Source organism: Notolepis coatsorum (genome assembly GCF_963971535.1).
Source record: "Notolepis coatsorum genome assembly, contig: SUPER_7_unloc_3, whole genome shotgun sequence".
Classification (NCBI taxonomy): Eukaryota; Metazoa; Chordata; class Actinopteri; order Aulopiformes; family Paralepididae; genus Notolepis; species Notolepis coatsorum.
This window is the reverse complement of record NW_028174878.1, coordinates 631,150-657,812: the sequence shown is the minus strand read 5'-3', so window position 1 is coordinate 657,812 and position 26,663 is coordinate 631,150. Positions and strand designations below refer to the sequence as shown.

At 42.1% G+C, this 26,663-nt stretch overlaps 1 protein-coding gene across 1 annotated transcript in view; it reads left to right on the top strand.

The window, feature by feature from the left end:
* Positions 1-388: 388 nt before the first annotated feature.
* LOC311232743 (B-cadherin-like) overlaps positions 389-26,663 on the top strand; it is a gene marked incomplete at both ends in the record, with an annotated part of 33,330 nt that continues 7,055 nt past the window's right edge. The window contains 11 exons of the mRNA XM_084338323.1: positions 389-439; positions 4,665-4,820; positions 5,280-5,421; positions 8,415-8,587; positions 9,306-9,434; positions 12,323-12,511; positions 15,690-15,934; positions 16,388-16,530; positions 17,231-17,455; positions 18,399-18,592; positions 19,803-19,886. Of these exons, the coding sequence (XP_084194449.1) occupies positions 389-439; positions 4,665-4,820; positions 5,280-5,421; positions 8,415-8,587; positions 9,306-9,434; positions 12,323-12,511; positions 15,690-15,934; positions 16,388-16,530; positions 17,231-17,455; positions 18,399-18,592; positions 19,803-19,886 (1,731 nt within the window). The remainder of the gene's footprint in view (positions 440-4,664; positions 4,821-5,279; positions 5,422-8,414; positions 8,588-9,305; positions 9,435-12,322; positions 12,512-15,689; positions 15,935-16,387; positions 16,531-17,230; positions 17,456-18,398; positions 18,593-19,802; positions 19,887-26,663) is intronic.

The following is a 26,663-nucleotide window of genomic DNA, read 5'->3' as shown; positions in this document are numbered from 1 at the left end:
TAATCAAACATTCTAGAACATTTGTGTATCGTCCCCTCCCTACTCTGTCAGGATCTAGGATATTTGAATACCGTTTATGTCACAAATGTATCAGTACTAAATACCTATATGATCCTATGCCATGATGTCATGTATGTTGTCTATGTCATAAATGTCTATATGAATTGAAAATGGGGGACCCTGATGGAAAAAGACAAACGTCTTTCTCAGGTCTGCATCCCCTTAACAATTGTGTGTATTGAGCCACCGTACTGTATTGTACCCATTCTGCAATCTGTTAAATAAAGTTTTCATTCATTCATTCATTCAGATCTGGAGATAAGCCCGGAGAGAGGAGCGGCAAGCGGAGCAGTCCAAACCCCGAGGTGCGGACAGAGCTGTGGACATCATGGAGGCCCGCAGGACCACGGGGCTCATCTCTCTGCTGGTCCTGCTCCAGGTAAACCTGTTTGACATCTCGCAGACCCGCATTAGCAATGCTTGTGAATTATTAGAGAAATGGGTAAAACACCAAGTTTACAAGTGTAATATCAATACAGCTAATAAATTATCCTTTGGATGAAAAAAAGTGACAGTCGGCATGTATTCATGAATCACACATAGTGTAAACCGCAATTATTTTCTTATGCCGAATATTAGGAAAAAGGCTTGGCAAATGAGAAAGATAATGATTATCTTTCAGTCTGCATAATGTGTATATTTTGTATTATGTGTATGGGGCTCCAGGGGTTGCGATGCCCGAGTCAGAATAACAGTAATATGGGCCTCTATTTATTCACCTGTTGCCTCACTAAAGATCTTCGTACCGTGGGGTTGTGTCTGTATGAGGCTGTGGGCTGAGGACAGTGGGAGCACCGGTCCGCCCACTTGTAGCCTTTTCTTTTTTAAATTTTTTTTATCTACTTTTTCTCCCAATTTTTTCTATTTTTCTCCCGTCCCCAATTTCGTATCGTCCAATTCTCCCCTCCCCTGTCTCGAACGCTGTTAGGCCATGCCTCCCACAAGCCGGCTGCAATGTGGACGAAGCCTTGCATCACGTGTCCCCTCCGGTACTCGAGGAGGCAGCCGTCGCATCTTTTTACCTGCACAGCGCGGCCTCTCAGCGGCGAGGAGTAACGCGTGGGAGGGACACGCTGCCCTCGTCGCTTCCTGATTCTACTGCGCAGGCGCACCAACCGACCTGTATGAGTCGCTGTCCACAACGTCCGATCCCCACCCACTAGCTTCCCACCCCCTAATACTGCCAATTGTATTAGTAGGAACGACCAGCCAAGCTGGTAGCAACGCAGAGAGCTGGGCTCGAACCCAGCATCTCCTGCGTTGGTGGCGAGCGCCTTGCCCACTGCGCCACCTAGCCGCCCCGACTTGTAGCTTTTTTCTAATCCCATGTGAGATGGGCCTCTTAATGCAGCACATTTATTCATGGTTACAGCCTTACTTTAGCTTTTGTTAAGTTTTCACTCATAGAACAGACCCTTTAATATTCGTGGCAAAGTAATGTAGTGAGTTCTACATATTATGATTACGACTTTTGTATCCTATAGTGTTGTTGGGCTGCTTTGGCTGAAGCAGAGCGCCTCATCAGCTATCAAGTCCCAAAAACTAAAAATGATATCCAATTACAGGTAACACATTGTCTTTACACTTATTTCATGTGTGTGTTTGAGCTTGCCTTACTTAAATGTGTTTTTCATTCAGAGCCACGCCCCTTTAACCATATTAGGGATAGCGTGCCAATAAGGAAGTCAATGGGAGGACGGGGAAATTTGCGAACTGTTAAACTATATCTTAAATTATGGCTATGGGTCTAAAACACCCCTCGCTTATCAATGACTTGCTTTCCGCGATAATCGGCCTTTACTGGAATACACAAAACACGTAATTTTTCGGCTGATTTATGAATAGTTTTCAAATAAACGCTAGATTATCGATAGTATATGTGTACTTATGCACGCTAGAGAAGCGGGCTGAAAAATCGATTATCCATGCCGTGGATGCGGCTAACGTTACGCACACACACACACACACACTGCGATGGCCGAGAAAAAAACATCTGATTAACCCAAGACTGGTAAAATAGAGTCCTTACTTCACATCAGATGTTCTGCAAAAAGATTAATACAATTCCTGATCGCCATTCCAAATATTGATCGCGTTTATTGATCCAACGTTATAGCACCAAAACACATAATCGACGCTGCTCCCAGTGGGGGGACTCAATGCAATAGTATCCAGCTGCATGCCCGAGAAGTAAAACCTGGACCGGACTTATTTTTTTGATGCACAGTCCCACCCAATGATGTGCAATACCATCCGGGAGACGATAGGTGGCGGTATTTGCCCTTTTCGAGCTCAGACCCATTCCCAATGATAACGTCAGGCTGGATGGATGAAAAATGTATGGATATTGCTAATAAAATAAATAACAATTACCACTTTGAGTGCCAGCCACGAGAAATCTCGTTAGTTCATGCCATGCGTTGAGTGCCAAGAACGAGAAATCTCGTTATTTAATCGTTAATTTTTTTTATTATCGATTTCCATTCATTTTTCATCAATCTAGCCTCACGTTACCATTGGGGATCTATCTGAGCTCGAACAGGGAAAGTACCGCCCCCTATCGTCTCTCCGGATGGTATGCACCCATTGGATTGGACTGAATGAAATGGATGGGAAAAAAAGAGTCCGGAATCCACATTTTACTTGTCAGGCATGTAACCGGAGACGATTCCATTCATTGCCGAGCCGCAGAACAGCGTGGAATATGTGTTTCCAGTACCCAGCGTTGGATCAATAAACGCGATCGATATTTGGAATGGCGATCAGGAATTGGAATAATCTTTTTGGAGAACATCTGATCTGAGGTAAGGAATCTATTTTACCAGTCTTGGGGATAATCAGAGTGTCCCATATGTGTGTATGTGTGTGTGTGTGCTGATCAGGAAATAAGATAATAGATTTTTCAGCCCGCTTCTCTAGCGTGCATAAGTACACATATACTATCGATAATCTAGTGTTTATTCGAAAACTATTCATAAATAGGCCGAAAAATGACAACGTGTTTTGTGTATTCCACTAAAGCGTGATTCCTGCAAAATCACCTTTTTTTCTGGACGTTTAAAAAAACGAGCGTTTTTCAAAATGGTATAAAATGGAAATGTACCGATTAAAAAAACAATCCGTTTTGACAATGTTGACTGCAAACAAGTCATTTATAAGCGACGGGCGTATTAGACACAGCCATAATTTAAGATATAGTTTATGCGTTCGCAAATGTGCTCGCCCTCCCATTGACTACAGCGCCGGCACTCAAGCGCTAAATCGTGCGCCCCCTGCTGGCACTCAAAGTGGTAAAACCCGAGTTTTCTCGGGTCTTGGCACTCAACGCATGGCGAGTTTACCCAAATAATCTCGTGGTTGGCACTGAATGGGTTAGAGAGCAGGACAGCACTCCCAATTTGACCTTGCATTGTCATAAGGACGTTTCAGGCAAGACACTTCTTCAGCGTGTATCTGGCAAACATTCTAATCTATAGTTTAGAATTATATTCATTGCACACACATCCACATGTACACACTCACTTTAAACATTGACATTTAACATTCACTTTAGACACTTTGAACACTTTTTAACACTACACCATGTTTTATATATGTATTACTAAAGGATTTGCTATATACACTACATCTCTACCTCATTTTTGCATTTTGGTTGCATGTTGTACTTTAGTTTGTATATTGTATATTAAAATGTACAAACTAATTTACAAAAATGTATACAACATTTTTTGTCTTTATTCTTTTTACTTGTTACTGTATGAAGCACAACTTCAGGCGCCTCATACAGAACCAAGCATTTAACTGTAATGTACCTTATATGTGACAAATAAAACAAAACTTGAAAATAGTCACAGTCGACCCCAGCCAGCCCTCCTGGTGGGATGTACTGTACCTGTCTGGATGGCTGGGGCCGCCTATAATTAACCCCACCCGTGACTATAGAATGTTCGTTAGATACACGCGGAATAAGGGCAATAAAACCTCACCTCGGAGTGTCGTCCTGATCTTGACATACACTGACCATTCAGCACCCAGTCTTTAGTAATCCAATTGTGAGTAGTTTTCTCGGGTTATATTTTTCTATTTTATTTGAAACAATGTTTTTATACAGTGTATAATATAGGAGGGCATTATGCCACATAATACCACATAATATCACCAAGATTATTGGTGGGAATGATTAATTATTATTTCAAGAAACCCTGGCAAGACTGTACAATAGACAATGTTGAATGTAAGAATCAAATTCAGTGACACAAAGTAGTATAATAATTATGCTTATGGTATGTAATTACTCAAACAGAACAGTTCCAAACTGGGCACCCATCAACTTCTAGTCCTGGAATTTCCACATGTTTTCAACGGTGGTTTGAATCGGAGGAAGAGGGCTTGGGTTCTTCCAGATATAAACCTCCCAGAAAACGACAACGGCCCGTATCCAAAAGTCATGGCGCAGGTAACTACTATTCACAATGAAATCTATGACCTTTGCAATAGTAAAACATATATTTTTGAATCAATACTTAAATTGTTTGTAGCACATGACTAAAACATTTTTTGAATAAACTTTCGGACTTTCTTGTCGTTCTTATTTTCTAATTTAGATCAGGTCAAACTTGGACAGACAGTTTGCTATCAACTACAAGATCTCTGGGCCAGGGGCTGACGAACCTCCGGAGGGCCTGTTCACCATCAACCAGGGATCTGGATGGATGTACGTGACCGAGCGACTGGACAGAGAGAAGAAGGCTGAATACAGGGTGAGTTGAGGCAAAATTCAGAGAACCGCGTAATAACAACACACAGTATAATTATTTTATATTGTTCATCCATCACCAATCCATTACTTAAAGTAATACGGCAACATTATGGGAAATGTGATTACCGTCTTTTCCAGAGTCCGACAAGAAGATGGACACCAATTTCCTGCAAGCTAGTTTACTGTAGCTTAGCACAAATGAATGGAAGCGGATACGGACCACTAACCTAGCTTAAAACTCTGGGAGAGGTGCTTTTGGCCAACAGCTGGGCTAGCTGGTCCGTATCCGCTCATTTGTGCTAATCTAGGCTAGTTTGCAGCCAGATAGCTTGCTTCCTGAACGCACACAGAGAGGAAATCTTCTTGTCTGACTCTGGAGAAGACGCTAAGCACATATCCCATAATGTTGGCGTGTTCCTTTAATGTAGCATGTTTGTTTGTGCTCTGTGGTGTTTCCTAGTTGTTGGCCCATGCCCTGGTCCAGGGAGCACAGGTTGAAGAACCCATGGATGTCATTATCAAAGTCATTGACCAGAACGACAATAGACCTGTATTCAGCCAAGACCCCTCCCACGGCAACGTCAGCGAGGGCACAGCCATCGGTGAGATCGTTATTTAACCCTTTCACTACCACACTACAAAGGGTTAACCCTTTCACTACCACACTACAGATGGTTAACCCTTTCACTACCACACTACAGATGGTTAACCCTTTCACTACCGCACTACAAAGGGTTAACCCTTTCACTACCACACTACAGATGGTTAACCCTTTCACTACCACACTACAGATGGTTAACCCTTTCACTACCGCACTACAGATGGTTAACCCTTTCACTACCACACTACAGATGTTTAACCCTTTCACTATCACACTACAGATGGTTAACCCTTTCACTACCACACTACAGCTGGTTAACCCTTTCACTACCACACTACAAAGGGTTAACCCTTTCACTACCACACTACAGAAGGTTAACCTTTCACTACCACACTACAGATGGTTAACCCTTTCACTACCACACTACAGATGGTTAACCCCTTCACTACACCACCACTATCGCACTACAAATGGAACCATTTCACTACCACACTACAAAGGGTTAACCCCTTCACTACCACACTACAGTTAGTTAACCCTTTCACTACCACACTACATATGGTTAATCCCTTCACTACCACACTACAAATGGTTAACCCTTTCACTACCACACTACCGAAGGCGGAAACCCCATGACAACATACCAGGGATGGTCCTAAACAAATTCTCAGTCCACCAATAGTTATAGGATTTGTCAACTAATTGATACATTTATTTCATCAACACATCTGTCAAATTTCTATTTCCCTGCGTCATACAGAAGGACCTGTTTAAATCTAGTGCTTACCAGAGATGTGCTTATCATTTATCAGGAAATAACTTGTTCAGCTTGAAAAGAAAAGCATAAAAATCAACTAATCGGCTAGCAACATCTTGACTGAGACCAAACCTAGCGATTACCTATGAGGGAGACAGCCTTAAGTTACACCATACATCATGTCAATATGTAATACACAACACATCCATATTACAAAAAGTGCTACAGATTTGAGACTTGAGTAACAGATGGTTATTGGATATTGTTAGATCCTGATCAAACTGGCCAGTATCACGTCTTCATCTGTTTTGGCTCTCCATCCAATTCCTCTGCGTTGTGTCATTTTAATGGTCCTGACGTCTCTCCGACACTGGCTGATAAGATCCTTATCTCCCCTGTTAGTGCAATCCATAAACCATACTAATTCTCCACCTCCGTAAGAATTCGACACTTCGACAACGTGAAATACCTTACAAGGAAAAGCGTGGTTTTATTTGATAAACAGAAACCTCAGCTCAGATGTTAACAGATTGTATTGTCCTTGAAGAGTCTATTCTAATGATCTTTCGGTGTGTTCAGATTATCGTCCTTTTGCTGTTATGTCCAATAGTGGTCAGGCCTGGTCGTTAGCCTGAACCCTCCTCGTGTTAGCCGAAGCTAATGATGATGTGGCATTCTTCCCCCCCCCCCCACCCCCCCCCCCCCCCCCCCCCTCTCTGTGATGGGAGGAGAGAGCGTCTTCTGTGTGATCTCAGTCCTACTCGCTCTTGGTCAGATTCTAGTCTGCCCTACACCCGGAAACACCGTTCGACTTATAGATCTTCGCCGTAGCAACGACGGCCCGCCTTCTGGTTGTCATGCGACGTGTTGTCATGACAACTGCGTTAATAACCTTTACACACATTTCACGTTTCATTAAGATGAACCTCTCTCCCTCCTGCTCTGGGAGACACTCGCTCTTATCTCAGATGTTCTTACAAGGAATGTCAACAAACATTCGGCTGGCTGCTAAACATTCTGCTGGCTACTGCCTCTGAAACGCTTCTTCTATCACCGTCTTCCATGCACATTTCGATCTCACCGTTTTAGCTGTGATCATCTCCCCCCAATCTATACATCACATACATTGAAAAAGCACCCCAAATCCTTCAATATGGTCCGATTTTGGATACCTAGCCTTATTACCCACTCATTGGTGATATTGCTGAATGGTAGGCTCCTCTCTCGGCACGATCCATGCTGTGATATTGTTGAATGGCACTTAACATGTTTACACATTTAAACATACTCAAAAGGTGCGCTTGCTTATTTCAGGGGTTGTACAGACTGAAGTGTGGCCCCATTACTTTATATTGGTTTTGTGGCTAACTAGCTGAAGTGTGGCCCCATTACTTTATATTGGTTTTGTGGCTAACTAGCTGAAGTGTGGCCCCATTACTTTATATTGGTTTTGTGGCTAACTAGCTGAAGTGTGGCCCCATTACTTTATATTGGTTTTGTGGCTAACTAGCTGAAGTGTGGCCCCATTACTTTATATTGGTTTTGTGGCTAACTAGTGAAGTGTGGCCCCATTACTTTATATTGGTTTTGTGGCTAACTAGCTGAAGTGTGGCCCCATTACTTTATATTGGTTTTGTGGCTAACTAGCTGAAGTGTGGCCCCATTACTTTATATTGGTTTTGTGGCTAACTAGCTGAAGTGTGGCCCCATTACTTTATATTGGTTTTGTGGCGAACCAGCCAGAGCTGCAGGTATCCAGTGTGAAGAACAGCATGGACTGTGCTGAGGAAGGACTGTGTGTGTGTGTGTGTGTGTGTGTGTGTGTGTGTGTGTGTGTGTGTGTGTGTGTGTGTGTGTGTGTGTGTGTGTGTGTGTGTGTGTGTGTGTGTGTGTGTGTGTGTGTGTGTGTGTGTGTGTGTGTGTGTGTGTGTGTGTGTGTGAAAGCACTTGAGACCTACACACGTCCTGAAAAGGCCACAAGAGACGACATAAAATGTACGTGTACATGCCATCATATGTCCTTCATTCATTGGGGGGGAACTATACATGACCCACTATCATGAGGACATAATGTGCTCCAATGATTCCTCATTAGTTCCTCCTGCTTGATCGCTATTATTGTGCCTCTTGACGTGTTTCTGATAAAAGTTTAAACTTGAGTCCTCCCAACTTGATTTCATTTCAAATATAATTTGCCAGTTCAAAATAATCTATTCCCTTTGCTTCAAACCACCCAGATCATCCCTTCATGAGGGTAACGGCTGTGGATCTAGACGACCCAGAGACGTATAACGGCATCGTTAGCTATCGGATACTGACTCAGGTGCCGGCGCTCCCCCGGCCAGCGATGTTTGATATAAACCCAGTGAGCGGAGTGATCAGTGTGGCAGCATCCGGACTGGACAGAGAGGTAAAGTAGTTCCTACAGCAATGTCCTCTTCCACGCCTCTATTGTTCACTTTGTCATCCATCCATACTAGGGGCGGGACAAAAGGTCCATACTGCCATATATCGCCGTACATCCTCCACATGTTATCGATACTTTTCTCTCTATATGTTTTTTTTTAAAGAAGATGTTTTCTTTTTCTTTTTTCTTGACAATCCCATTTTACTGCAACAAAAATGATTGGAATGAGGTGAACAGACTGAAAACGTTATCTTATTAGATGAAACAGATGATGTATATATATTTTGTTTTTATTGCAGATGGTAACAAAGTTCTCCGTTGGGCACATCATTCATAATTAATAATCAAGTTGCGGTCAGTGTGTATTAAAGAGCCACTATGCAATTTGTTGTACATTGTTTAAATTGGGTAGTTTGTGATGCACACTAAATAATCTGATACGCTTTCATGTCAATTCTGTGAAAAATACATAATTCCTGCTTTGTGCCTTTTCATGGGTATCTTTTCTTCTTCAGTTACATATATTGTGTATATTAGGATTACATTTCTTGCAATATATTGATTATCGCAGATATTGTGTATCTGAGTGATATTATCATTATGGAGGGCTAGATATCAGTATCGTATTGTGAGTTACTCTTATCATCCCATCCCTAATCCATACTGTACATAGATCTGCTCTTCATTCTAACCCCCCCCCCCTTCTTACATTTACATTTAGACTCATCCAAAGTACACGCTGGTCATCGAGGCTGCTGATGTGGAAGGGAGAGGGTTAACAACCTCCTGCACCGCTATCATCACCATCACAGACAGCAACGATCACGCCCCGCAGTTCACCGTGACTGATGTGAGTAGCAGGGGCGGAGCTAGGGGGTGGCTACTGGGGCTCAAGCCCCGAATGTTTTCTGAAAAGCCCCAAATCTATTTAAAAAAAATAAAAATAAAATAAAGAAAAATGATTTTTTTTTTTTTTTTTTTTTTTTTTTTTTTTACAATTCATCATTGTTACATGAAAATATGTTTGCACCAGATTTAGCAGAAGCTAATTTCCATCTGTGGTCTATCCAGCTGCTAACTGTATTTGAGTGAGTTAAGTCTTGGTGTCATGGTAGACTCAGACCTAAGCTTTAAATCACAATCAACAAGTTGACAAAAACTTAATTCTTCCACCTTAGAAACATAGCTAAAGTACGGCCATTTATAAATCAAAAGGACGCTGAAAACCAGATCCATGCCTTTATCTCAAGCCAACTCGACTACTGTAATGCACTCCTTACCGGCCTCCCGAAAAAATATGATGATAACTATTTTATTGCAATGCACTATTGCATTATTTTATTCTATTTTACTAACTATTTTATTGCACTGCACTATTTTACTTTGTATCAGTGAATCATAGACGCCTGGCCATAAGAGCATTCGGAGCATCTCTGCTCTCCCACTATTGAACTTGGGGGAGCAAAGGTATGCTCTTGCTCCACCACTTTTTGATCATATGAAAAATATGATATATCCCCCCCCAATATATAAATCTAACCATAACTACGTTATGGTTAACAGAGTTTTATAGTGAAAAGAGCAGCTTTATTGGTCAAGATTGAAGGCTCTATATTGCAGGAAATTGCACGTACAGGTTAATTAAATTAAAAAAAAACTGCCGTGGACCCCCTCCAAACCACCCCTTGCCTGCAAAAATAAATAAATAAAAAAAATAAAAAAAAATTGAAAAAAAAATTGAAAAAAAATAAAAAATAAAAAAGGGGGGGGCACTTATCTGGGCTAAGCCCCGCATCTCCTATAATCCTAAATCCGCCCCTGGTGAGTAGATGAGTGTAGAGCGTCTACACACACAGTAGAGATGGGGCTCCTTGTCACCGTGACTGATGTGAGTACATGAGTGTAGAGCGTCTACACACACAGTAGAGATGGGGCTCCAGGTCACCGTGACTGATGTGAGTACATGAGTGTAGAGCGTCTACACACACAGTAGAGATGGGGCTCCAGTTCACCTTGACTGATGTATACAGTATATAACTTATATGATGGTATACAGTAGATAACTTATAAAATGAAAACGAACGAAAAAAAAGAACACAAAAAAAAGAACGAACTAAAACAAAAATGCAAAAAAACTAACGAACTAAAACGAAAACGCAAAAAAAAATGCAAAAAAATGAACGAACTAAAACAAAAACGCAAAAAAACAAACGCAAAAAAAAGAACGAACTAAAACGAAAACGCAAAAAAACGAACAAACTAAAACACAAAAAAAACGCAAAAAAAAGAACGAACTAAAACGAAAAAGAACAAAAAAAAAGTATGCAAAAAGATTAACGAACTAACGAAAACAAACGAAAACGAACGCAAAAAAGAACACAAAAAAACGAACGGAAAAAAGTATGCAAAAAAATTTACGAACTAAAACGAAAACGAACGCAAAAAAAAGAACACAAAAAAACGAATGAAAAAAAAGTACGCAAAAAAACGAACGAACTAAAACAAAAATGCAAAAAAACGAACGAACTAAAACGAATACAGTAGAGATGGGGCTCCAGGTCACCGTGACTGATGTGAGTAGATGAGTGTAGAGCGTCTACACACAGTAGAGATGGGGCTCCAGTTCACCGTGACTGACGTGAGTAGATGAGTGTAGAGCGTCTACACACACAGTAGAGATGGGGCTCCAGTTCACCGTGACTGATGTGAGTACATGAGTGTAGAGCGTCTACACACACAGTAGAGATGGGGCTCCTCGAGTGAAGTGATCATTAGCCGAAACAAAAAGGGGCATTTCACCATTTTCTTCCATCCATGTTTCACACAGTCACACAACGTCTGTCCTCATGGGCCTAAACAACTCCCTCCATCTCCTCCACCTCTCATCAAACCTTGCCTTCCGTTGTCTCAGTGCGTACCTCAACCTTTCCATCACATAGATCTCATGAATCACTTCCATCCATTCTCCCTCCGTCGGCACCACCTGACTCCTCCACTTCCTTGTGAGCCTGTTTGGTTGCCACCCTTAATAAGTAAAAAAAATGTACTCCTCATCATTGTCCCTTATGTTGAAATCTATTTTCCCTAAATAAATCACTTTTTTAATGGTATTTCGACTTCAAATTATTTTCATAGAGGGAGAATGGAGGAGCAATCCCAGATGATATGATGGTGGTCGGCGTCTTTATTCCAGTATTCCCTCCGACAGCTCCTTCTTTGAGAGGGTGTGATCAAGAATCTGACGGTGTTTTTCATCTCAAATTCTCTCCAAGTGTTTCCACTGTTGTTTACATATTTCCCCCCATTCATCTATCATTATAGTAAAATGCACTCCCTGTTCCCAGTTCTCCTTGATACATGTTGTGTTTATCAATTTCAGGTTCTGTAGTCCATTTCATACTTTCGCTATGATCCTTCTACACGGCTCCGAATTGTATGCTGCTATGAATACCTTCAATACGCCTTCTTCTATGATTCTTCTATGATCTTTTGTAATGGTTTGATTTAAATAGTGACATGCCTTGGAGATATCTACAGAAGCCATGGTTTCCAAATCCATGTCTCAGTTCCAGCTCCTCAAAACATTCTATTACCCCCTTGGTGGACAGCGAGACCTTCCTGCTTCCATCTCTCAAACCCCCCCCATCTGTTTGGGATGAACGTATCCTGTGTATTCAGGGTAAATGACTGTGATAACAGACACAGAGGGATGTGTTTCTGTCCTGCTCTTCTCCTCAGATGTCTGCGTCAGTGCCTGAGAACGGGGAGCCAGGCGTGGAGGTGGCCAGGCTGAAAGTGACCGACCAGGACGAGCTCGGCTCCCCTAACGCCAACACCAAGTACTCCATCATCAGAGGCAACAAGGGAGGACACTTCGCCATCAGCACAGGCCCCGGCAACATGGAGGGGATCCTGACTACGGCCAAGGTGGGGGTGGGGGGAATGTCAGACTCTCTTATCTGTTCTCATTAACTGTTCAGCTGATCTTCCTGCCGGATGTCTGCTGGGAAGTGAAAGAACTCCATCACAAAAGAGCATTTTTTTTACGGGCTATAACGTACTGTATATTATGCCAGTTAGGGTACAGCCCCTCACCTGCACCTTGTGTCTACTGTTTACTCTTACTCATAGTATATATTCAGATTAAAATGTATTGCCATTATCATGTCATTATTATTATTTTTGTATCTATTGTCAATAATTATTTTATTGTAACACATATTATAACCTTTGTTTACACTGTTTATTTCTCTCACAATTTTATACTCAGATATTGCATTGCCTATATTTATGTCTTTCTTACCCTGCCCATACCCCTCCCCCATGCTGCTGTGATGCCCACATTTCCCCAATGGGATCAATAAAGGAACATGTCTTCCTTGTAGAAGCCACATGGCTTTGGGAAGAGAGGGTGACCTGAATCTGAATGATCGCACTGTAAAACTCCTAAAGGGAATGGACTCTCAACCCCCCTCAAAATACTGACCGCTATGAAAGCCAGAGACAAAAAATGCTCTGAGTTTCGTAAAAGTCAGTCAAAGCTTACCAAAAGCACGAGCAGTGAACTCCAAGACCACGTGACTGAACTCAAACTAGAAAGAAACAGACTAAGAAATGACGTAAACTCCATGATCAAAACGGCTAAAAAAAAATGTCAGCAATGGCAAAACTGAGGAAAACAAAAATAAACCACGTGAACTTTGGAAATTACTCAACAATCAACTAGGCTGCAGTAAAAAAAACTTAAAACCAGGTTCTCAAACATAAACATAAAGACGGACAACACGCTCATCACAGACAAACTGGATGTAGCCAATTACTTAAACACTTTCTTCACAAACATAGCCACAACACTGGTAAACAAACTACCCTCCCACTCAGAGCAGTATGGGGTAGAACACATAGTAGCATACTACAAGAACCTAGGCGTCCACAAAGACGATTTCAAACTGGAAATGGTAACTACAGATGAGGTACTCAATAAACTGAGCGCCCTCCAACCGAACAAGGCCACTGGCCATGACAACATCCCCTCCAAATTCCTCAGAGACTCAGCAGCCGCCATCACCCCAGTCATCACACACATAATAAACCTCTCCATAAAATAGGGACACGTCCCCAAGGACTTCAAAATAGCGAGAGTAACACCCCTGCACAAAAAGGGCAGCAAATTAGACCCAGGCAACTACCGCCCTGTTTCTATCCTTACATCCATCTCGAAAGTCATGGAAAAAATAGTATACGAACAGGTCGAAAAGTACCTAGCGGAAAAAAATCGAATCTACGAATTCCAATCTGGCTTCAGAACATCCCACTCCACTGACACATGCCTTCTCTATTTGAACGACCACATCAAGCAAGAGGTGGACGCGGGCAAATACTGCGGCATGGTCATGCTAGACCTACAAAAGGCCTTCGACACTGTCAATCACACCATTCTGATTGACAAGCTAAAAGCAATTGGTTTTGATAGTTTATCAGTGAGCTGGATGCAATCCTACCTGGAGGGGAGAGAACAGATGATGGAGGTAAACGGTACCCTATCCCCCCTCCTCACAGTGAACTGTGGTGTTCCACAAGGAAGCATACTAGGACCACTACTGTTCCTAATTCATGCAAATGACATGTCGTCAGCTTGTGACTGCAACTTGTTCCTGTTTGCGGACGACTCAGCCCTGCTGGTCTCTGACAAGAACAAGTTACAGGTTGAAAAAGCCCTCAGCTCAGAATTAGGCAAAATCTGCATATGGCTCGCCGACAACAAACTATCATTACACATGGGCAAAACAGAGTCCATTCTCTTCGGTTCAAATAACAAACTCAGCAAGACCGACGGCTTCTCAGTTACAGTGGGTGACAATATTGTCACAAGGAAAGATGAAATTACCTACCTGGGTTCCATCCTAGAGGCTAATCTTTCCTGTGACAAAATGGCATCCAATGTAATAAAAAAAGTCAACCAACGAACTCGATTCTTGTACCGGATCTCCTCTCTGGTAAACAAGAATACCCTGAAGACTCTGGCAGGAGCACTCATTCAAGGGTACTATGACTATGCTTGCACCTCATGGTACCAAAGCACCTCAAAGGCACTAAAAACCAAATTACAAACATCTCAAAACAAACTAGTCAGACTACTGCTTGACCTGACTCCTAGAACCCACCTCACCCCTGCACACTTTGCCAACCTAGGATGGCTTAGAGTAGACGACAGAGTACAGCAACTTGCAATGGGCCTGGTCTACAAGATACACTACATGACCAAGGTACCCATGTACATGTCAAAATACTTCCCAAAGGTCAGTGATCACAACACCAGAGGGAGCTCCACAAATCATGTAAAACCCAGATTCGGCTCAAACAAGGGACTAAACACGTTTCGCAATTATGCCACATCAATGTGGAACGCCCTACCCAAAGCTGTAAAGGAATGTGAATCACTACCCACCTTCAAAAACACTCTCAAAGAACACCTACGGGAGACTGCAATTCGAAACTGGCCCCTACAAATGTCCTAACCCAGTTGTACAATAAAGACCAAGCATGGCTTTGTCAGTATTCCAATGTACAGTGCCCCCCCCCCCCTACCCAACCCCCCCCCACCTCCAATGTACAGCCCCACCCAACCCCACCCCACCTACCCAACCTCCTCCAATGTACAGTTTCTATGTCAAATGTATGTCAGTATTCCAATGTACAGTGTCGTCCCCCCCCCTACCCACCCCCCCCCCCCCCCCCCCCCCCACCTTCAATGTACAGCCCCACCCCACCTACCCAACCTCCTCCAATGCACAGTTTCTATGTCAAATGTATATACACTCTTTTTCTGGATTTTTTAGTATCACAAACAGTACTGTATTTGCAAATCTGGTATGTCAAATGTATAGATGTAGCAGTACTGTCTATCTGTATGTCGTGTGTGTCATATGATGAATTGAAAATGGGGGACCCTGATGTAAACAAGACGAAAGTCTTTCTCAGGTCTGCATCCTCTTAACAATTGTATGTATTGAGCTGTACTGTACTGTACCCTTTCTGCAATCTGTTAATAAACTTTTCAATCAATCAATCCCTCCCACCCTCTTTTCTCTCCGCCCCTCTGAAGGAGCTGGACTTTGAGAGCGTCCCCGTCTTCACTCTGCTGGTGGTGGTGGAGAACGAGGTGGGGTTCTCCAGGCCTGTGACCACCTCCACGGCCACGGTCACAGTGAGGGTGGAGGACAAGAACGAGCCTCCGGTTTTCAGCCCCGCGGAGCTCCATGTGAGCAGGTCAGAGGATCTGACTGTAGGGGGCACTGTGGCCCAGTGCAAAGCCCAGGACCCAGACACGGCCAGGAGACAGGCGGTTAGGTAAAAGGATCATCATCATCATGACCTTTATTTTATACTCTGAAATACAATCGAGAGACGAGCCCCCATTTTCAATGCAGCCGAGATTACAAAAAACAATAAGAAGTCATACATTATATAATCCAACACCACAAAAACCCACAATTAGATAATAATAATCACATCACAATAAAACATCACAATAATCACAATAAAATAATAAGGCACAATAAAACAAGACAAAGTAGACAAATAAAGAGTTCAATTAAATGTAAATCAATTAAAAGAGTTACAATCAGAAACAGGAATGTTCAGAATATGTGATCTGAACTGCCCATACTATAAAGTACACACACACACACACACACACACACACACACACACACACACACACACACACACACACACACCTCTTGCAATTGAATACAATACTATCCTGTTAAGTAACGGTCTCTCTCTCTCCCTCTCTCTCAGATTTGAACTGAGTAATGACACTGCACACTGGCTGAACATCAATATTGATACTGGACTGATCAAAGTCAAAAGCCGGATGGATCGAGAGTCAACTGTTGTCAAAGATGGCAAATACACTGTCCTAATTTTGGCTTATGATAATGGTAAATATTGTATTGGATTCTTGTAATAAGATGGTTATTATCCAACTAGAATGACTGTAGTAAGCTGCACATGTTTAGCAAGCCTTCTCCCCACACACCTCAAATCAAATCAATCAGTCCCCATGGGCCGGACACGTCTTCTTTAAACAAGTCAAGAAGAAACATCACAATGAATCAAGAACAAAACAAAAACACCATGAAATCCAAAATAAAATGTAAAATTAATTAATTAATGCAACACTCCCAGACATACCCCACGCGAAGGTAAGGAAAAACTCACTAAAAACCTAGCAATAGGAAAAAACCACCACAGGCAATGTGGAGGGGAGAAACCTTAGAAGGGCTGTTCAAGGGGGGATCTCCCTTCTTAGATGTCGGTGATAGTAGTGTTGCTATAAAACAGGCGAAACAGTTGGTAAGCATGTATGTGTAATGAAACACAAATAAGTACATGCAATAGCAACTGGGGTACATAAGCACATTTTGAAAGATTGAAAATAGAGCTGATGATGACGGATCCATATGGGGGCGGCGTAGAGAGGATCGCATCCTCCCGGCCATCACCACGGGACGTCCACCACTCCGGTCATCACCACGAGACATCCACTCACAGGGAGACGGGACAGGCGTTAAGACAGTTTGCGTGTTAGTGATGGGCGGACATAGCACTAGAAAAACAACACCTCTCCCCTCTGTCCAGACCCAGTCCCAGCCACGAGCACAGGGACCCTGCTGCTCAACCTGCTGGACGTCAACGACAACGCTCCTCTGATCAGGCAGAGACACGTCGTGCTTTGCAACGAGGACTCGCCTCCCGCTCTGTTGGACATCGTGGACCCAGACGGGCCTGGGTACGCCGGGCCGTTCACTGTGGAGCTTCAGGCGGAGCATCGGACCAACTGGACCATCAGCACCGACTCCGCAAGTAAGAACCCCTACTGGACAACACCACCGAACACCAGCTAGTTGACGTGTGATGAGCGACACTATAATTGACCGTTAACAAGGAACTACTGTATACAAGCAATGATAATATTACAAGGACACAAAGGACATGGATTAAGCCTAGTCCTAGACTAAACTTTCGCTATCAATTGAGAATCATTAGTCCTTAGTCCTTACTCACTGTATGTGAAACTGGCCCAACTTGTCATGAATGCAAAGTGCATGGATTGAACTGGTCTTGTTAAAGTCCCATGTATGTCAGCCACCACTAGAGACAGAGTGGCTAATTGTGAGTGAGTGAGTGAATTAATGAGTGAGTTAGTTAGTGACATTACCGGAGGTGCTTAGAATCGAATAAACACATCAACAGATAACCTTGACACGTGGCGAAAATGCTCAGTTCTCTACCAGTTACTTCATACATGACATCATGCATGATGAACAAGACCATACAAAAATCATCCTGTATGCTGACGTGAAAGGGTTCTTTTAATTGCATCATGGAGTGAATAACACAGGAGGTCGAGAGGCAGACTAGTGACCTCGGTACCAACAGGATGGTGGCAGGACGGCCTAGAGGTCCAGAGGCAGACTAGTGACCTCAGTACCAACAGGAGGGTGGCAGGACGGCCTAGAGGTCCAGAGGCAGACTAGTGACCTCAGTACCAACAGGAGGGTGGCAGGACGGCCTAGAGGTCCAGAGGCAGACTAGTGACCTCAGTACCAACAGGATGGTGGCAGGACGGCCTAGAGGTCCAGAGGCAGACTAGTGACCTCAGTACCAACAGGATGGTGGGGTTGGTCTTACATCTTCAGTGCCCGTCAGCAAGGGGCTCCAGGGGCGCTGCACCCCACAATTGCCTTGTGTAAACTGACAATGAAGTCAATCTTACCCCTCTTAACCCTCTCTACCGTGTCTGCAGGTGACGTGGCAGCCTTGGTGCCGAAGAGGCCGCTGTCCCCAGGCGACTACTCCGTGCTGATGCGTGTCTACGACGCCGGGATGCTCCACCAGGACAGCACGCTGGACGTGGAGGTGCGCCAGTGCCGCGGTGTCGTCCCGCTCCGGGCGGCCTCGCCGGCACGCGTCTCCTTCCTCGCACTTGGAGCTCTGGGAGTCATCTTTGGATCGCTGTGTATGTGGCGGCGCGTCCCCCTCTCTATTTGCTTTAACACTGGCTTGCTTTTGACTCTTGCTGTTTTCAAACACCCAGTTTCTCTTTTGATCATAAGTGCTGCTGCTGCTGCTCTTCATCCTGGGGAGGGGGAGGAGGAGGAGGGGGAGGAGGAGGAGCCCCGTGGAGAAGGAGCTCCCTCTGCTGGAGGAGGAGGGCAGAGACAACCTGGTCCACTACAACGAGGAAGGAGGAGGAGAGGAGGACCAGGTGAGAGAGAGAGTGCGCACAGGAGAGGAGGAGGAGGAGGAGGGGGAGGAGGAGGAGGAGTAGGAGGAGGAGGAGGAGGAGGAGGAGGAGAGGAGGAGGAGGACCAGGTGAGAGAAAGAGTGCGCACAGGAGAGGAGGAGGAAGGGGAGGAGGAGGAGGAGGAGGAGGAGGAGGAGGAGAGGAGGAGGAGGAGGAGGACCAGGTGAGAGAAAGAGTGAGCACAGGAGATGGAGGAGGAGGAGGAGGAGGAGGAGGAGGAGGAGGAGGAGGAGGAGGAGGAGGAGGAGAGGAGGACGTGGTGAGAGAACAAGTGAGCACAGGAGAGGAAGAGGAGGAGGAGGAGAGGACGCGGTGAGAGAAAGAGTGGGCACAGGAGAGGAGGAGGAGGAAAGAGAGGAGCAGGTAAAAGAAGGAGTGGGTGCATGGGAAGAGGAGAAGGGCTGACGTACTGGGGAGAGAGACCTGGTGGTTCCACAGTGTAGGAGAACAGTGAAGGGGGAAGATGACCTGAGCTTGTTACCCGAGTGTCTTTTACACACTTTACGCACTTCTGCACACTCACTTTCACTTAATTGTTGTTTTTGGATTGGCTTTAATGGTGGTACTTTTACCTTTTGTTTTATTTATACTGACTTATTTAATTTCCTGTTTTCCTTTCTTAACCATTCTACTTGTTGGTATTTTGTGAAGCACTTTGTACTGTGTTTTGAAAAGTATTCTATAAAGGTTGTTATTATTATTATTGTTGATATTATTACTACTATTACTATTGTTATTATTATTATTATTATTATTATTATTATTATTATTATTATTATTATTATTATTATTATTATTATTATTATTATTATTATTATTATTATTAATATTACAAATGATTATGATCTACTCAGAGATGTTGGACTAGTGAGCAGGTGTTTTGAATGTTCCCCTCTGTTGTAGAACTATGACCTCAGCCAGCTCTCCTTCCCCGTCTACCGCTCACCACCACGGGAGTCTGAGGAGATTGGCAACCGTATTGAAGATGTGAGTGTTCCTGTATTGTTCTATAGTATGCATGTAGTATGAAGTATACAATTGTAGTATCAGTGGTGGAAGAAGTACACAGTGCAGTGCCTTTACTTAAGTAAAAGTAAAAATACTAGGGATGTCCGATATTATCGGCCGACCGATATTATCGGCCGATATCGGCAGTAAAATGTGATATCGGAAAATATCGGTATCGGTAAAAAAAAAAAAAAAAAACAATAACAATTTTTTTTTTTTTTTTTTTTTTAACATTTATTTAACCTTTATTTACCCAGGCAAGCAAGTAAGAACCAATTCTTATTTTATTTATTGTCAAAAGTATGCATGTTGGTTTAAAATGTTCATTTTTACTTTTTTAATGATCATATTTTGCACAGATAATGCTTACATTTAGAAAGCCTTTTGAATGCATCCAGTGAAATTATTAGTTACCTGAAATTATTCCGTTTTTTGGGGGGGAAACCCTGCATATATCGGTATCGGTTGATATCGGTATCGGTATCGGTATCGGAAATTGGAGTTGGACAATATCGGAATATCGGTATCGGTAAAAAAGCCAATATCGAGCATCCCTAAAAAATACCCAGATAAACGAGTACTCTGGTAAAAGTCCTCCATTCAATGTCTACTTAAGTAAAAGTGGAGTATTTGAATGTACTTAAGTATCTAAAGTAAAAGTATGCATTCTACATGATGTCTGTGTATCCCAGTGCTTGGGCTTGGGAATCCTCAAACCATTGACCTCTAAAGGGGCGACAGAGGCCCCCGCTCCTCGCTCCCCGCTCGCTCCTCGCATGGTCGCCTCTGCCATCGGTGTGTGAGTGAATGGGTGAATGTGAGGAACAAAAATTGTAAAGCTATGTAAATGCACCATTTACCATTTAAAGGTGATGTTGAAGTGGTATGTGGTCCAGTTATGCTGCTCTGATTATGTCCTCTTGAAGTTGAAAGGTTTCTTCAAAGTAACTAGTAACTGATGGGTTCAGATACATGTGGTGGAATAAAAAGTACAATATTTCCTTTGAAATGTAGTATACATTTCAGTTTATAAAATGAAAATACGCAAAGTACAAGTAGCTCAAAATTGTACTTAAGTACAGTACTTGTGTAAAAATACTTAGTTACTTTCCACCACTGTGTAGTATACAATTTCATTCCAAAACGAGATTTCCAGCATTTGGACATTTTGACACATGGATTTTGTGACTCCTCATGGGACACTGTAGTGAAGCTCTTGGTGGTTAGGAAATGTAGTCAACAACACGGGGTGTCTAGTCAGGACACGGGAGGCAGGAACGTTCTTTGATGAGTTTTATTATCAATGGTCAGACAGATGCACAGGCAATTTCTACTTCTATTTCCCATTAACACGGTGGGAGTATGTGAGAGTGTGTGTGTGGTTCTAAATGGGGAGGAAACAAAGACATCAGCGTTACTAATACTTATTAATCAGTCTGTTATATACTATACAATATACTGTTGCTACAAGTAACATAAACCTCACGAGTGGAACTACCAATGGGGATAAGCAGTGCTTTACCTGTACTAGTTACAGGGATAAACTGTGCTAAACAGATACTAAATACTATAATCAACAACATAGATTATACCCAATAGGCTAGATTATCACTATAAACATACTGGTAAATTGCTTCCTAAACAGCTGGTAGAATTATAACATTAGTATAAGCCTTAACCATATAAATCACCAACAACAACTAAGCGTCCTCATTATGCACATATTTAACACTTACTTGTGATCAGGGACCACACATGAACTGAAGGAATCACTAAAGCCCACTAGTATATATAGATGCTGGCTATCGACAGACATGTCTAGACATGTCTGAGAGGCATCCAGCTGCAGAACAGCAGAGCAGCCCCCCACAGCCTTTATGTCTGAGAGGCGTCCAGCTGCAGAACAGCAGAACAGCAGAACAGCGCCCCACAGTTCTTATGTCTGCCCAGTCCTTGGGCCTTTTGTACAGACACTATTGAAGTTATTATTGGCTATTGAAATCTACCAACACACTTTCTCTCTCTCTATCTTTCTATCCCACACACATGCACACAAATGCATACACATAACCTTCAACTTGTACACACACATGCACACACATAGCCTTCTCATAGTCTGCATATCAAATCTATAACTCATAGTCTGCATATCATATCTATAACTCATAGTCTGTACGTCATGGTGCCACTTTGTTTGGCCTACTTTCCTGTATAAATCCATAGCTTGCCATCTTTAGAGATCTAGGCTGTAGGACCATTGCTGTAACCTTTAGGTCTGTCGTGTCAATCTGTCAGTAGACTCTATCCTTAATCAAAGACTGCTGTCCGCCTCCACAAATAATCTGGTCAAATGATTCCACATCAGTTATCAAATTATGAAAATAAGGTAGCAGTTTTCTTTAAAAACAGAGCCAAAAGACGGCTGCTGGGAAACAAGATGGCTGCCTGAACTAAGAGCTCTACACTGTCTCAGTGATTAAATTTGCAATTCTTACCTCCACTCAAGGACAATTTCAATAATTTTGTTTCAACTTAAATTAAGTAAAGGCTTTTGATAAAACGTGGTGATTTGCAAGATGTCAACAACAAGGAAAGGCCAGCGAAACAAACCAGGTGTCGACGACCAAACAATTGAAACAGACAATGACCCCACTCTGGTCGAAATTATGTCAGAGTTAAAATCTCAACGCATTGCAATATTGGGCCGATTAGACGGTATCGATACTCGTCTGGAAAAGGTGACAAACCAAGTATCGGCGATTAAAGAAGGACTGACTAAAACAAACAAAGCAGTCGACAAACACAAGCAGCGCCTGGATGAGGCGGAAGAGAGGATTTCTGCACTAGAGGACAACCTGCAAACAACCCAGCGAGAGTTACACAGAGCCGAAAAGACATTGAGAACAATGGAGATGAAAACGGATGAGTTGGAAAACAGAGGGAGGAGGAAAAATCTGGTTTTGCTGGGGCTTCCAGAGAAATCGGAGGGTGACCAAACTCTACCTGAGTACATTCAGCACAAACTACCCAACTGGCTCAAGCTTTCATTGGAAAAAACACTCGACCTGGAACAAGTGTTTCGCCCAGCGCGACCACAATCACAACCACACGCTGGGAAATATCCCAGACCAGTCCTAATCCGCTTTTTACGAATCGGGGACAAAGAGCTGATCCTACAAGCAGCAAAGAAATCTACAATCACAGAGGGGGAAGCCAAACTCACCATTCGCCAGGACCTGCCCACAGAGGTACGTCGAAGACGCAGAGAATTCGACCGGATGACCAAGATATTCATCGAAAAGGGCATGTTTCGAGGATTTGCATACCCTCACCGGCTTCGAATCCTCCATAAAAACAAAATTGTCCTGTTTGACGATCCAAAAGAGGCAGAATCATTCGCCGACGAGCTGGACTGAGGTTTGCCTCGTAAACCGTTACCCATGGTGGAGGTAAGAAGATGACATTTACGTTTTTTTTTGTTTGTTTGCACCCCCTCATTATGACTGTTATAATACGGACAAATCACTTGACTTTGAAACCCCAGAGGAAGGGGTATTGATTTGCCAATACAGTCGCGATCGGCTGTTCTTTCTTTTCTCCTCAACGTGTATTTACTGTCTGGTAGCGGTACTTCCTGCAACAACGTGTGACGTCATACGGACGATACCATGACTAAAGGAAGGGAGGGGGGTACAAGGAATGGCACGAATTTAACATGCATCTGTTTTGCACTGATATTTTTCTCTCAAACATTAGAAGGTCACAATGACTGAATGGTAAAAAGTATGTGGAGAGGAGAACTCTCGGCAGTATAATAAAAAAAAAAAAAAAAAAAAAAGGTTTGCCTAATAAGAAACACCCCTCACCATTCAGTAATATCAGGTGACCAACTCATATTTAACAACATGGGGGGAAGTGAAGAGGGGAGGGGGTGTAAAGAGAAATACAAATAAATAAAAGGAAGTTATTACACTGAAGACAAGAGCTCCAGGGGCCAATATAAGAAAGATTTAATTCTTTTTCAGTTATTTTGTTTTTTCCATTATTGTTTCTCTATGGCCTACTAGGAGTAAGGGGGTAAATGTCGTGGTTCAGAAAACCATGGCTGGGGTGGGTTGATGTATTTCATGTATGTTTTTTATTCTATGTATGTTTTGTGTTCTATGTTTTTGTTTTTTGGTCATGTTTATTAATAAAAGCAATGGCAATATTTTCGAGGCAAATGTATACAGTCATAGATACTCCTTAAAGATTGCACCAACTACCATGTCAGATATAATTATAAATTCGTGGAACATTAAAGGCTTGGGAAATCCTATTAAAAGGAAAAAAAATGTATCCCTTCTAAAAGAAAACAAAGTAGATGTGGCTTTTTTACAAGAAACATATTTGTCAGACACTGAACACGCAAAGTTAAAAAGAGAATGGGTAGGTCAGGTCTATTTCTCATCATATAAAAGTCATAGCAGGGGAACGGCTATTTTGATTAACAAAACAATACCATTTACAGTAGAAAAAACAATTACAGACCCAAACGGACGGTTTGTCTTGGTGTCAGGCTGCATTTGGGGAACATCCATTACTTTTTTGAACATTTATGCCCCCAATGCCGATTAACCCACATTTATGTCTGACATGGTGTTGCTGTTCAATGAAAACTGTAAAGGTTTTGGAGTGATGGCGGGAGATTTTAATCTGACAATGACAGCATTGGATAAGTCTAGTCAAACTAACCATAGCTCCAAATCCTCAAAAGTTCTTCAAGGGTTATGTGCAGAAAGTGGCCTAATTGATGTCTGGCGTGAATTACATCCAGGCATTAAAGACTACAGCTTCTTCTCAAATGTACATAACTCATATAGTAGAATAGACTATGCCTTTATTTACTCAAAATATATATACATGATAAAGGAATGTGAAATTAGCCCAATCATTTTATCAGATCATGCCAGAATATGCATGACTATTCAGTTTAATAGGAACAACTCGTTCACCAAACAATGGAAATTTGATAATTCATTACTCCAAGATGAAGAATTTAAAGTAAAAACGCGAACATGGATTACAAACTACATAAAGGAAAATAATGACCCCCTCATTGACCCTAACATTATCTGGGAGGCTGCAAAAGCCACTTTAAGAGGACTAATAATTTCATATGGTTCATTTAAAAAGCGAGTAAAAAGAGCACAAGCACAAGAACTTGAGAGAGAAGTAATAAGATGTGAAGCACTTCATAAGACAGCGTCTACAGAGGACAATTGGAGACAACTAATTGTGGCCAGGGCCAAACTAAACCTTAATATTTCAAACGAAATTACAACAAAAATGAATTACGTTAGACAAAAGCATTATGAATTTGGCAATAAACCAAGTAAATTACTGGCCCATCAATTAAAGAAAGAACAAACTGAAAGAACTATTAAAGCAATTAATCTCAATGATAATATAACATATCAACCTAAAGAGATTAATCAAGCTTTCTTTGAATTCTACAATACACTTTACAAATCTCAAAGTTCTCATTCACAAGAACAACTGGACCAGTACTTACAAAATAAGAAATTGTCAAAATTGTCTGAATTAGACCAGCAATACCTTAACTCATCATTTACAAAAGAAGAGGTTCTGGCCACAATTAAGTTAATGCCCATAAATAAAAGCCCAGGACCAGATGGTTTTTCTGCTGAATTTTATAAAGAATTTTGGACTGAACTTCATCCCATTTTTATGGCAATGATGTATAATTTCTGTCACAATAGAATACTCCCTCAATCAATGAACTTAGCACATATCACAGTATTGCACAAAAGTGGCAAAGATCCTTTAAATTGTTCATCATATAGACCTATTAGTCTTTTAGATCACGATTACAAGATTATAACCAAATTATTAGCAAAAAGACTAGAAGATATTTTGCCTAAATTGATTAATCCAGACCAATCAGGTTTCATAAAAGGGAGATATTCTGCTGACAATATAAGGAGACTTTTAAATGTAATAAACCATTTGGACACCAGTCGGAGCCCTTCTCTGCTCCTATCACTGGACGCAGAGAAGGCCTTCGATAGGGTTGAATGGAACTTTCTTTTTTCTATACTTGACAAGCTTAATATGGGACCAAACTTTATCGCTTGGATTAAAGCAATCTATAAAAATCCTAAAGCAGCTGTCATTACCAATGGAGCTTCCTCTGATTTTTTTACACTAACGAGAGGGACAAGACAAGGATGCCCACTGTCGAGTTCACTCTTCGCGATGGTGATTGAATTGCTGGCGTCATGTGTACGAGACAATATTCACATTAAAGGACTGAAATTGAATAAGGAGGAACATAAAATATCCTTATACGCAGATGACATTATTTTATACATAAAAGACCCAGAACAGTCCTTATCACACTTATATAACGAAATAGAACAATTTGGAAAATACTCTGGATATAAGTTAAACTTTAATAAATCAAATGCTTGTCTCCTGCATATGACCCCAACTGAAACGATGTATAAAACATATCCTTTTAATTGGTCTCCAGAAGGGTTTAAATATTTGGGAATAAACATTACACCGCAACTAGAGAACTTGTACAGGGAAAACTATTGTCCTCTTATAGAAAAGATAAAAACTGATTTGTGTAAATGGTCCACGCTCCCATTATCTCTGCTGGGAAGAATAAATGTAATAAGAATGAACGTCCTTCCAAGACTAAATTTCCTTTTTCAAATGTTACCATGTTACTTATCTACAGAATTTTTC